This window comes from Sciurus carolinensis, chromosome 18, assembly GCF_902686445.1.
Source record: "Sciurus carolinensis chromosome 18, mSciCar1.2, whole genome shotgun sequence".
NCBI lineage: Eukaryota > Metazoa > Chordata > Mammalia > Rodentia > Sciuridae > Sciurus > Sciurus carolinensis.
Window position 1 is genome coordinate 14,163,189 of NC_062230.1, and position 13,712 is coordinate 14,176,900.

At 41.7% G+C, this 13,712-nt stretch overlaps 1 protein-coding gene across 1 annotated transcript in view; it reads left to right on the plus strand.

Annotated features, from left to right (window-relative positions):
- The first annotated feature begins 11,794 nt into the window (after positions 1 to 11,794).
- Positions 11,795 to 13,712, plus strand: part of Snx8 (sorting nexin 8) — a 45,450-nt gene continuing 43,532 nt past the window's right edge. Inside the window, exon 1 of the mRNA XM_047533141.1 lies at positions 11,795 to 11,895. Within this exon, the coding sequence (XP_047389097.1) occupies positions 11,814 to 11,895 (82 nt within the window). The 5' untranslated portion in view covers positions 11,795 to 11,813. The remainder of the gene's footprint in view (positions 11,896 to 13,712) is intronic.

The window sequence follows — 13,712 nt, forward strand, 5'->3', positions numbered from 1 at the left end:
AAAATCCGTTCAAAATAAAAACTAAAAAAAAAAAAAAAAAAAAAGAAGAAGAAAATCTTGGGGATGTAGCTCAGTGGTAAAGTGTCCCTGGGTTCAATTTCCAGTATATATTATATAATACATTTTATTATGTATATTATGTTTATATGCTTTATTTTATGTGTATGAAATAAAGACAATTAAAATATATGATAAAATATCATATAAGTAGATGAGCTGTAGCTCAGTGGCAGAGCACTTGCCTAGCATGTGTGAGGCACTGGGTTCCATCCTTAGCACCACGTAAAAATAAACAAAATAAAGGCATTCTGTCCATCCACAACTACAAAAAAATTTTTTTTTAAAGTAGAGATGAAAGAAGATAGGAGTATATTTATGGTCCAGGACAGAGGGTGACAAACTATAGCCCATGGACCAAATATGGCTTCCCTTTTGGAAATAAAACTTCATTGGAACACAGCTACGCCCCTTCTCTTTCATACTGTCTCTGGCTTCCTTCCCTCTACCAGGGCAAGGGCTGAATGACTGTGACAGAGGCAGTGTTTCCTGGAAAGGCAAAAATATTATTTGGCTCTTTACAAAAAAAAGTTTCCTGAATTCCGGTTAAGAAGGGTTGGAGTATTTGATGAATTTTAAATTCAGGTTGGAATAACTATCAGAAGCATGGAAACCGAGGGGGAAATAGAATAAAAACAGTCCAAGGCTGGGGATGGTAGAGCGCATGCCTGGCCTTGTGCAAGGCCCTGGGTTCCATCCCCAGTGCTGGATGATCCAAAAGAGGGCAAGAATGGAGGGAAAAAACCCCTGCTTTCCTGCTCTCTTGTCATAGAGCTATTGTCTTTGAAAGTATTATAGTTGAGCATTTTACATTTAGATATAATATAGTCCAGTTGGAACTGTTTGTGTAGGGCATGCAATTATTGGTCTCATGTTTGTTTCTGGATAGCCAGTTGTAGAGCGACGTGTTTCCCAATGAAACTGAAATGCCATCTGATTATACACTACATTACCTGTTCTGGGGTCACTATTCTCTTCTTTTAAAAATATAAATATCTATGTGTTCTTATTTATCTGTTCTTACATATCTCAATTCTGTCTGTTTTAAATACGGCTTAATAATTTCTGATATCTGGGGCTGGAGCTGGAGCTCAGTAGTAGAGCACTGGCCTAGCATGTGTGAGGCACTGGGTTCTATCCTCAGCACCACATAAGAATAAATAAATAAAATAAAGGTATTGGGTCCATTTACAACTAAGAATAAATTTTTAAAAATAATTTCTGATATCTGATAGAGAAAATTCCCCTTATCTTTCTTCAAATTTGCTTTGAATAACCTTGATACTTTACTCTTCCATATGAATTTAAAATTACTTTGGTAATTTCCTGATGATTTTTTTTCTACTGGAATTACATTAATTTTATACAATGGGGACGACTAACTTTTTTTTTTTTGTACCAGGTATTGAACACAGGACGCTTAACCACCGAGCCACATCCCCAGCCCTTTTTTATTTTTGAGACGGGATCTCACTAAATTGCTTAGGGCTTTGATAAGTTGCTGAGGCTGGCTTTGACCTTAAAATCCTCCTGCCTCAGTCTCCCAACAATTGACATTGTTAATATATTGAAGCTTCCTATCTATGAATAAATTTGAGATCCTCATTTCTTTAGATCTTTGTGTCTTTCCATGAAGTTTTGTAATTTCCTTTGTAAAATTTTATCTTGGACTTGGTGTGTAGCTTAGGGGTAGATCACTTGCCTAGGATGCTTGAGGTCCTGGGCTCCATCTCCAGGACTGAAAACACAACAATAAAAAAATTTTAACAGCTTTGATTCATTTTTGTATTTGTAATATGTAATAGATTGTTGTTATTGTGAATGAGATTGTTTTTTACTAATTATTGCTGACATACATGGAAAATATTGATTTTTTTGTATGTTGCTCTTGAATCAAAAAATCCTGGTTAATTTTCTCATTCTAACAGTTTATATTATTTATAGGATTGATCCTGGGTTATCTGGATTAGCAATCTTTTTTCCCTTTTTCTTTTTCTTTCTTTTTTTTTTTTTTTTTGGTACAGGGATTGAACTCAGGGTCACTTTAACACTGAACTACATTCCCAGTTCTTTTTATCTCTTTAAATTTTTAGACAGGGTCTTGCTAAATTGCTTGGGCTTGCCTCAAATTTGTGATCCTCCTGCTTCAGCCTCTGGAGTAGCTGGGATTATAAGTATGTGCTATCATTCCTGGCTCATTGTATTTCCTGCTTCCTGTTATTTATACAATTTTGTACTTGTCTTCTTGCATTAGTTAGATCCTCAAACACAGATTAATAGCGTTCACTATAACGGGCATCCTTTTTTACGTCCTCATTTTAAAGTGAATAATTTGCAGTTTAAGCATTCAATATAATGTTCGCTGTGGGTTAAAAATTTTTTATAGGATATCCTTTAATTGGTTAAGGAAATTCTTTTATATTCCTAAGAGAGTTTTTTGCATGCTTTTTAAAAGAAGTATTAATTTACTGTTCTTTTTCAAACATCTACAAGTGACCCTTGAGCTAATTTTCACTCTTTCATGTTTTCTTTTATGTGCACTTAAGATTAAGCATTTCATTTTAAACAATGATTTGTCCGCTTTCCTTAAATTCAGGTTAGTAGGTTGAGGATGGTGGCGCACACTTGTAATCCCAGTGATTTGGGAGGCTGAGGCAGGTGAATCACAAGTTTAAAGCCAGACTCAGCAGACTCTGTATGAAAATTTTTAAAAAAGGAAAAAAAAAAAAAAAGGACTTGGGGATGTGGCTTAGGGTTAAGTGCTCCTGGGGTCAATCCCTGGTACAAAAAAAAAAAAAAAAAATTCCGGTTAGTAGTACTCTCTTTTTTTAAAAGTAGATTTTTTAATAATTATTTTATTTAGTTTTGTATGTGGTGGTGAGGATCAAACCCAGTGCCTCATGCATGCTAGGCAAGCGCTCCACCACTGAGCCACAATCCTAGCCCATGATTAGTAGTACTTTTACTATCAATTTCAAATTGTCTGCTGTAGATTATTTTACATTTCCATATGTAGAGGAGAATTTGGATAGCAGTTTATTACTTTTTTTTTTTTTTTTCAGTTTCAAGGATTGAACCAGGGGTGCTCAACCCCTGAGCCACATCCCCAGCCCTTTTTCACTTTTTATTTTGGGGCAGAGTCTCACTAAATTGATCAGGGCCTCGTTAAATTGCTGAGGCTGACTTTGAACTCTTGACCCTCCATCCTCAGCCTTCTGGGCCACTGGGATTACAGGTGTGGGCCACCACGCCCTGCTATTACTGATGTGTATGAAGGTGTAATTTACACAAGGGAAGTGCATGGATCTTAAAAGATCTTTGATCTTAAAGATCAAAGAATTTTTAAAGAATTTTTTGGAATGAGACAGTATTATCCTAAGTATACATATATGATTATATGAATGGTGTGAATCTATGTTGTGTACAACCATAGAAATGAAAAATTACACCCCATTTGTGTACAATCAAAATGCAGTCTGTAAAATAAAAATTTAAATTAAAAAATTAAAATAAAATAAATAAAAGAATTTTTTCATTGTTGATGGACCTTTATTTTACTCATTTATTTATATGCCTTTCTGAGGATTGAACCCAGTACCTCACACATTAGGCAAGCGCTCTACCACTGAGCCACAACCCCAGTCCAAGATCAAATAATTTTAATCAGTGCATACACTAGTGTACCTGATATTCTTATCAAGAGAGAACAGATCCCCTGAGTGTGGTGGCTCATGGCTGTAATCTCAGCAACTGGGGAGGTTGAGGAAGTAGGATTGCAAATTCAAGGCTAGCCTCAGCAACTTAGGCCCAATGTAGCTTAGAGAGATATAAATAAATAAATAAATAAATAAATAAATAAATAAATATTCAAAATAAAATATTAAAAGGGCTGGGGATATAGCTCATTGCTAAAGTGCTCCTGGGTTTAATCCCTACTACAAAAAAAAAAAAAAAAAAAAGGGAAAGCGAGAACATCTCCATCTCCATCACCCCCTGAAATTCTCCCCAGGCCCTTGTCCACAATTGGCAACATTATCATTATCTTTCCTTTTTCTGGAACATCATACAGTTTTTCTTGTTGCAGAATTTTATGTAAATGGAACCATTTATTTTATGTCTGACTACTTTCACTTAGCCTGATATTTCTGAGAGTCATCCTTCCTATTGTATGTTCTTTTTTATTGCTGAGTAGTAGCCATTGTATGAATACATAACAATTTGTTTATCCATTTTGCTCTTAATGAGCATCTGGATAGTTTCCAGTCTCTGGTTATTGTAAATGAAGTTGCTGTGCACATACTCCTACAAGTCTTTTTGTGTAAATATGTTTTGTTTCTCTTGGGTATAAAATATGTAAGAGTAGAATTGTTGGTTCATAGGTTAAACAAATGCTTATTTTTATTGGGCATTGACAAATGCTTCCCCAAATGGATGGAACCATTTTATACTTCTCCAAAGGATGTTCCAGAATTATTATTGCTCCAATCATTGTCTTTGGTCTTGTCAGTTTAATAATTGTCCATAATGATTCGTCACTGTGGACTGGAATCTCACTGATGATTTAATTTACATTTTCTTAATAGTGGTATTGATCTGTGAGGTTTCTACTCAAGTTTTTTTGACCACTTTTATTGTTTGTTTGTTTTTGGTACTGGGTGTTTAACCACTGAGCCCCCTTTTATTAAAAAATATTTTTTTAGTTGTTGAAAGACTTTTTTTAAAATTTACTTATTTTGGTGCTGAGGATCGAAGCCAGTGCCTCACACATGCTAGGAAAGCGCTGTACCACTAAGCCACAACCCCAGTCATGCCCCTTTTTTATTTTGAGATGGGATCTTGCTAAGTTGCTTTGGGCCTAAATTACTGAGGCTGGCCTTGAACATGTGATCCTCCTACCTCAGCCTCCCCAGTCACTGGAATTACATCTGTGTACCACCACACCTAGCTGGGTTGTTTGCCTTCTTAATATTAAACTTTAGAATTCCTTATGGGTATACCCTTCTGGATATGTCTTTTATTAGTTATATGGACAACACACATTTTCTGATAGTTTGTGCCTTGTGTTGTCACGTTTTTATTAAGGTCCTTGGAAATTCAGAAGTTTTGAAATTTCTATAAAGTCCAATTTTTCATTTTTTTTCTTTATGGCTCTTGCTTTTTCTTCTCAATTTAATTTTAATTGGCAAATAATAATTGTATGTATTTATGTAGTACTTTGTGATGTTTTGAATGGATACTTAAAAGGCACTTGCCTGAGAAGGTATCTTATAGTTTTTTTTTTTTTTTAAGAGCACTGGATATTGAACCCAGGTCCTCATGCATGCTACATAAGTGCTGTACCACTGAGCTACATCCCAGCCCTTTTTAAAATTATAGTTTAAATTGTTAAATTATAATTTTAATTATGATTTTTAGTTACAAGTTTTCTCTTCTTTTTTTAAAAATATTTTATTTCAGTTGTGGATGGACCTTTATTTTATTTATTTATTTATTTATTTATTTATTTATTTATTTATTTATATGCGGTGCTGAGGATCAAACCCAGGGTGACACACATGCCAGGTAAGTGCTCTACCACTGAGCCACAATTCCAGTCCCTCATTATAATTATGCTGTGGATCCTACTAAGTTTCTCAGGATTGCCTTGAATTTGTGATCCTCCTCAGCTTCCCAATTAGCTAGGGTTGCAGGTATGTACCACATGGCTAATTTCTATTTTCTTTCATTCTTTCTTTTTCTTTTTGTCTTATTTACTTATTTATTTTTGTACTGGAGACCGGGGATTGAACCTAGGGACACTTTACACTGAGCTACATTCTCAGACCTTTTTATTTTTTATTTTGAGACAGGTTCTAGCTAAGTTGCTGAGGTTGGCCTGGAACTTGTGATCCTCCTGCTGGAATTACAGGTGTGTACCACTAGGGCCAGCTGTTCTTACAATGTTTCCATATATGTAATCATTATGGAATGATTCCATTGAACTACACATATCCTCACATAATGTGTGTGTGTGTGTTTTGAAAACATTTAAAAGCTACTCTCTCAAGGTGCGTTGTGTGTGGCTTAGTGGTGGAGCACTTGCTTAGTACTCATGAAGTCCTATGTCCTATCCATAGCCAAAAAAGAAAGAAAAAATTAGAATCTTCCTTGCTTAACAGGTTTAACTATGCACTAGATTATTATTAACTACGGTAATCATGCTTGCAATTGATCTCATGAACTTATTTCTCCTGTATTTCTGACACCATGTACCCCTTAACCCACCCGCAGGGCTGAGGGTATAAAGCAGTGATAGAGCACATTCTTAGCATGCTTGGGCCCACGTTTAATCCACAGAACTCAAATAAGAAAAAAAAAAAAATCAGTTCCCTTCATGTGCACCAGTAGCAATCAACTAATGAGAAAGTCTCATTCACAATAACAATGAATCAAATGTATAGAAAGAATTCTAAAATAAGATAATTTTTTTTTTTTTTTTTTTTTTTTGGGTGCTAGGGATCGAACTCAGGGCCTTATGCTTACAAGGCAAGCACTCTATCAACTGAGCTATCTCCCCAGCCCCTAAAATAAGATAATTTTATGGAGAAAATTATAAAACTTTAAGGAAAGACATAAAAGAAGATCTAAGAGTAGGTATGGTGGTACACTTCTGTAATGCCAGCTCTTTGGGAGACTGAGGCAGGAGGATTGCAAATTCAAGGCCAGCCTCAGCAACTTAGTGAGACCATGTCTCAAAATAAAAAATGAAAAGGGCTGGGAACAGGTTGGGGTTGGGCTGGGGTTGTGGTTCAGTGGTAGAGCGCTTGCCTAGCTCGTGTGAGACACTGAGTTTGATTCTCAGCACCATACATAAATAAGTAAATAAAGATCCATCGATAATGACAAAAATATTTTTTAAAAAAAGGTCTGGGTTTGTGACTGTGCAGTAGAGTGCCCCTTGAGTTCAATCCCCAGTACCTAAAAAAAGGTAGTGGGGGGAGCCTGGGAACATAGCTTAGTGGCAGAGCACTTGCCCTCATGTGTGGGAGGTCCTGGGTTCCATCCCCAGTACTGCAAAATAAAACAAAGAAGCAAAAAAAAACCAAAGAAATGAAGACCTAGAACTTCTTCAAAGATAGGAAGATTCAATGTGTAAAAATGTCAATTATTCCTAAATTGATGTATAAAATTAAGGCAATTTCAGTATCAAATGAGATTTTTAGCTGCGGGTTCAGCAGTTCCCTGAGTACCTGCTGCGTAGTGTTTGATGAAGCTTAGGGGCTACAAATGTTATTAACAAAAGTATTACACTTTTCTCTGGTTTTAGAGTCTCCACTCAATTTGACTTACAGACCCACAGGCAGCTTTCATACCAAAACACCTAAAACAAGAGCTTACAGTTAGAGAAGAATTTCCTGACTGAGAGACTGGAGAGAAATGCTCTTTGCCCCAGGACAAGGCTAAAGCCACAGGGACTGAGATGGTGGCCTCTGGCACCTGGCAGTTTGAATCCCGCATGTGATCTTAGGGTGTTGAACTATTCTGGCCTGTTTGGAAACAATTATTCTACTACTTCATAACTTTATTGGATCAGAGGAGTTTCTAAAGTCACAGCATTCAGAAGAGAGCTCAGGCCACAGGAGACATTCAGTAAATGCGAATTTGGTTAGTGTGGAAATTAGCAAGTGCTGCTCACTGCACATTTCTGACTTTCTGTCTTCCTAGCATGAAGCAGTATTACCCTTCTGGTCCTCTTGCAGTTGGGTGGAAACCTCCAAGAGACTCAGAGGTTTTCCCTTGTCAAAATGTCAGATTTTAAACTGAGAATTGAACCTAGCGGTGCTTAACCACTGAGCCACACCTGCAGTCCTTTTTTAAATTGTATTTTGAGACAGGGTCTTGCTAAATTGCCTAGAGTCTCTCTAAGTTGCTGAGGCTGACTTTAAATTTGCAATCCTCCTTCCCCAGTGTCCCATGCCACTGGGATTACAGGTGTGTGCCGCCACGCCTGTTGAGCATAAGCCCTTGGGCATTTCAATCCACTGAGGTTTGCGGATGTTACTGTGGCATAATAAAACCTCTCCTGACTAGTCCCCTAGTTATAGTTAACATTTCCAGGATGTGCTCCTCAAAGCATCTTCCAATTCTTTTTGAAAGGTGCTTATCAGGACTTGGAAGTTCTTGCATGTTAGAAAGACAACTAATTACAGTCTCTCCTGCATGTCCACGGTGGCGATTGTTGATGTCAGTGTTTTGTATTCCAAATTCTCTTATTTTGCCTTTATCCAGTAGTTCTCACTTTTCTAAATGAAAAACAATAAACCTGACTCAAAAAAAAAAAAAAAAGATGAACAGTCACAATATAAGTGGATTCTAAGCAAGATGTTAAAAGGTTAGAATCTGTCCTTTTTACTGTTCCCTGAATGAAACAAGAGATGGTAGACAATTTCATATTTCAAGGCACATTTCTGAAAGTTTTTTTTTTGGTTTTGTTTTGTTTTTGGTTCTGGGGGTTAACCCAAGAGTGCTCTACCAATGAGCTATGTCTCCAGTCCTTTTTACCTTTTATTTTGAGGCAGGGGTCTTGCTAAATTGCTGACGCTGGTCAACAACTATAGATCCTGCTCAGCTTCCTGGGTTGTTGGAGTTACAGGCTTGCACACTGTGCCAGTCTTTCTGAAGAACTTTCTAACTATTAGAAATATCTGGTTAGAAAGCTCATGACTTGAAGGACTGAACTCCCTCCCCTGGAGGTGTTCAGAATTAGAGCCAACTGCCCTTTCCCCTCTCCATCCAGAGTCCTCCATTTCCAGCTGTTACACTGATTTTGCTCTGTGTGGTATGAGAATTCTGTCATGTTCTGCTTCCTAAGTAAAATGCTTAGGAAATGTTTTGGGAATCAAGCAAACTTTTGAAGCTAGAACATTGGTTTTATTTTTTTTCCCACCTGGGTTGAATCATCTGGGGAGTTTTGTAAGGAAAATCTCAAGCCTTTACTGTACCTCAGAGTCAGCGACCCTTCAGGGAAGAGAGGATATGACTTCTTTACTTCTTCTTTTTTTTTTTTTTTGGTGGTGGTGTTAGAAATTGAACTCAGGACCTCACATGTGCTAGTCAAACACTTAGCACTGAACTACATCCCAGCCCCTTTCTTTTTCTCCTCCTTCCTCCTTCCTCCTCCCTCCTCCCTCCTCCTCCTCCCTCCTCTTCCTCCCCTCCTCCTCCCCTCCTCCTCCTCCTCCCCTCCTCCTCCTCCTCCTCCTTCTTTTTTTTTTGTTTTGAGACAGGGTCTTGATAAATTACTCAGATCGGTCTTGAACTTGTGATGTTCCTGCTGCTACCTCAGCCTCCAAAGTCTTGGATTACAGGTGTGTTCCACAGGACGCAGCTCCACTACCCAGAATGCAGAACCCTGGGTATAACAGGCAGAATGTCCCTCCAGAATTGCTCTTCAGTTATATTCCCCCTCTCACTTGTATCTATGTATGGGGAATCATCTAAGGACTCTTGCTGGGCAGAATCTGTAGGGATCAGCTCCCGGTGAATATTTTTGAATGTTCCCCAGGTGATCAGAATGTGCAGTTAAGTCAAAACCACTTAAGGAGGACATGTGACCATCTGTTAGGGGTGTTAATTGAATATGCTATCATTTTTGAAATATATATATTTTTATAATTGTATAATGCTTTACAGTTTTCAGAGTACCATGAGCTTTTAGAAATTTAATAATGATTTAGAGCTGGATGCAATGCCATGTATCTATGGTCTCAGCTACTACAGAGTCTGAGATAGGAAGAGTACTTGAGTCCAGGAGTTCAAGGCCAGTTTGTGTAACATAACAAGATGAAGTCTCGAAAAAAATTTTTTAATAAAGCTCTTATGATCTAGTGGGAGACAAAGATATGTACCAAATAATACCAGGAAGTCAACAGAGTATGTGTGTGTGGTGCATGGAGTCAGGGAAAGTGCTGAGTATGTCATTTGGAGGCAATAGCTGCTGAAAGGAAGCCCAGGGTGGTGGAAGGAAGTGGCCACAAATGGGGGTGGAGAGTCACAGGATCCTCTGGGGTCCACTGCAACTTGGGAAAACTCTTACATGTTCCTCAGCAGAAGAGGGACTGTACTTTGTAATTTATGGTCAGGAGAGCATCGTTGATTGTACCTGCTTGCTTGGAGGATGTATGTTCTGGTGTGAATAATGGGACAATAATGTGTCTTTTTTTGGGGGGAGGGGTGCTGGGGATTGAACCCAGGGCCTTGTGCTTGCACGGCAAGCACTCTACCGATTGAGCTATCTCCCCAGCCCCCAATAATGTGTCTTAAGAGTGGAGAGAGTTAAAGATCAAAAACTTAAATTTTAAAAAATACTAACATTGTTATCAGACTGAAATGTGATGGTATCTTAAAAAAACTAATGATTAGCCTGGTTGGGGAGGCTGAGGAAGGAGGATTGCAAGTTCAAAGTCAGCCTCAACAATTTATCGAGGCCCTAAGCAACTTCCCCAGACCGTCTCAAAATAAAAAATAAATAAGTGGTTAAGCACTCCCAGGTTCAATCACTGGTACCAAAAACAAAAACAAAAAAACAAAAAACAAAAAACAAAAAAACCCAACCACACAAACAAAAAAACAAAACAAAACAAAAACCAACCAACCAAACAAGCAAAACAAATGATTAAAAAATAATTATATTCAAGCATTTGAGCCTTTTTTGCATAGCAGATATCATTCTAGATACTGGGATGTAGAGGAAAATAAGGATCGAAGTACTGGGAGAGACTGAGACCCTTCCTAGAACCCTGACCAGGGGGTTTGTGGCCAGTTACTGTAACCAACTCCCTTAACTTGGCTAGGCATCACTGTCAGGAGGTGCAAGATCCTTACTTTGAAACAAGGCACTCCCTGATGGAGCCCTACCAATCTCTCCAGCATTCTCCTTTTAGCTCTGTGAGGATTTGGGCTCTTAGAGCTGAGGTCTCCTTTAGGCTCTTGTTAACTAATTCCTCCTTCCTCCAGCACCAGCTTTGACATGGTCCCTGCCCTGACCCTGAATGTACCCACATCCTTGTTCCCCTCTGGGGATAAAACAACTGTTCCACGCAGGCCAGTTGTTGGTCCTCCAGATTAGGACCGAACCAGGGCATGTGCGCGTCCTAGCGCCAGGACCTGCCAGGCCTCCGGGTGGCAGGCGGCCAACCTGAGCGCGCTGCGGAGAAGTTGGGAGGGCGAGTGATTGAGCGAATGACGGTTGCATCAGTGGATGTGTGGGGTTGGCAAATGAGCAGATGGCAGGGTGGTTAAGCGAGGGAATGAACTAGTGGCGAGTTGGGGGGGTGAAGAGCAAGAGCGTCCATGGATGCCATGGATGAGGGCAGGCGGGTGGGTGGGTGAATGGGGAATAAGTGAGCACCAGGTGAGCGGATGACCTGCTGAGTGATCTGGAGTGGCAGAGCGCGAAGGCGGCAAAGAGCTGGAGGGCTGTGGAAACTCGAAGCGGTGCGGGAAACTGCTAGCTGAGAGCTCCGACAGAGGCTGCGGAACTCCAGCCACGCTGGGCCACGTGGCCGAGGCGGGGCCATGAGGCGGGGCAAGGCCTTGCAGGGGCGGTTGATGGGCGGGGTGAGACCGACAAGGGGCGTGGCCACACTGAGCTTGGCGCGACCGGGCGGATCGAAGGCGTGTCCCTCTCGCTTGTGGGCGGGGAGAGCCCGGCGGGGCGGGGCGCGGGAAGGCTGCCGGCGGGCGCGGGAGGAAGTCACGTGGGCGAGCGGGCTCACATGACTGGCCGCGCTATGGACCCGCTGCCTGCGGCGGCATCTGAGGCGGAGGCTGAGGAGGAGGCGGATCCCTTGGCGGCAGGTACGGTGCGGGTGGCTCCCTGTCCTTGGTGCTCCTCCGAGACCCTCTGTGACTGTCGCCGGGCCGCTCGGGTCACTTCCTGCCCGCTCTCCTTCCCGCTCTGGAGAGCGGCGCGCCGCAGCGGGGCCACCTGTCCCGGGCCATACCTGCCAGTCCCTGGCGTCCAGAGCTCTTTACCCCTTGGTGGAGCACAGCCTCGCTCGCCCCGATTGGGGTCCTTTGGGCCGTATCTCCGCGTGCCGCCGCTGGGGAAGGCGACGCTCGCGGTCCTCAGCTCTCGGTCAGCGCTGGGCTGGGGAGGGTTCCGGCGCGGGACCCGGGTTTCTCCTCTGAGCGTGCAGAGGTGCGGCCGGCGTTCCTCTGAGGGATTATGTTCGTGTCTGAGTTTAGCAGGACGACCCTTGTTTTGGATGTCCCTTCCTGTGACCACTTCTCTGTGTAGGCTGCAGGTGGTGCTGGCGGGAGGTACTATCCTTGGCGGGGCGACGTTGGGGGCTCGGCCTGGCCGGCTTTGGCTGAGTGTCACCGAGAAGCTGGTCCAGGTGAGTGAGTTTTGGAGGTTTAGGAGACGGGTTCTTCCCTAGGGGAAGGGCAGGGGGAGCAGCAAGAAAGCCCGGGGAAGAGATGGCGAGACTACATTTGACTTGGGGTCTTTTTAAATTTTTTTTGGTACCAGGGATTAACCCTGGGGCGCTTTAGCACTGAGCCCCAGTTCTTAATTAAAATTTTAATTTTGAGACAGGATCTCGCTAAGTTGTTGAGGCTGACTTTAAACTTGCGGTCCTCCCCAGCCACTGGAATTACACGGGGGCGTAGCCCGGTCAACTAGGGGTCTTTACGTCAGTTAATGGTCAAATGCAGCCTGGCGCGTGTCCTTAATTCCAGCGACTGGGGAGATTGAGGTAGGAGGATCCCAAGTACCAGACCAGCCTCAGAAACTTAGGGAGGACCCTAAGCAACTTAGGGAGACCCTGTCTCAAAGTAAAAAGGGCTGGAGATGTAGTTCAGTGGTAAAGTGTTCCTGCATTCAGCTCCCAGTACTGAAAAAAACAAAACAAAAACCCCTTAAGTCTAGGCCGATCGCCCTGCCAGAATAGCCTTTGGTTATTTTTTTCCTCTCACTCGAGTCTTTGTCAGGGGAAGCATGTGACACCTCTTGATGAGTGTTCATGAGGTCATATGTTGGATCTCAGTGTGGGTCCCCACCTATACCAGGGCCCTAGTCTGGACCCCTGGGGAGGCTGTGCTTGGACTGGACTGGGAGCTTGCTTTTACCTGACTTGTGAGGCCATTCAGTGTCTGCAGGGGAGGTAATTCTGTAATCTCTTTGCAAATAGAGGGAGTGCCATAGGTGTTTCATACTGGACTCACTTAATGACTGCCATTATGGTGTGATTTGCTGATAGCTTGAGCTCTGGACTCCCCTGGAGCTGTTTTCTCTTTGACTTTCCTACAGGTAGTTGTCCTTCCTTGGGGTGGTGGTGATTGTATCAGGAAGGCTCATTTTGTCCACAGCCATGTGGCACTCCACCGTGTACTGCTTCACCACTTACCCAGCATTCTTTTAGTCAATTGGGTCTAAAAGTGGGATTCACAGGCTTTTGGGTCATAGCCTGTCCCTTCATTTCCATTTGATTCCTGGCACTCATCCTGGCAGGGAGGTGAAGTAATACAAACCATTTTTACCTTGGGAAAACTAACCCAAAGGTCTGACTTGCCCAAAGTGGGTAGTGCTATGGAGTGTATCTTGATGGGACCCTGCTGGGTGGACTTGGGTCAGGAAACCTGAGCCTTTGAAAACCAGTGATAATATGCAT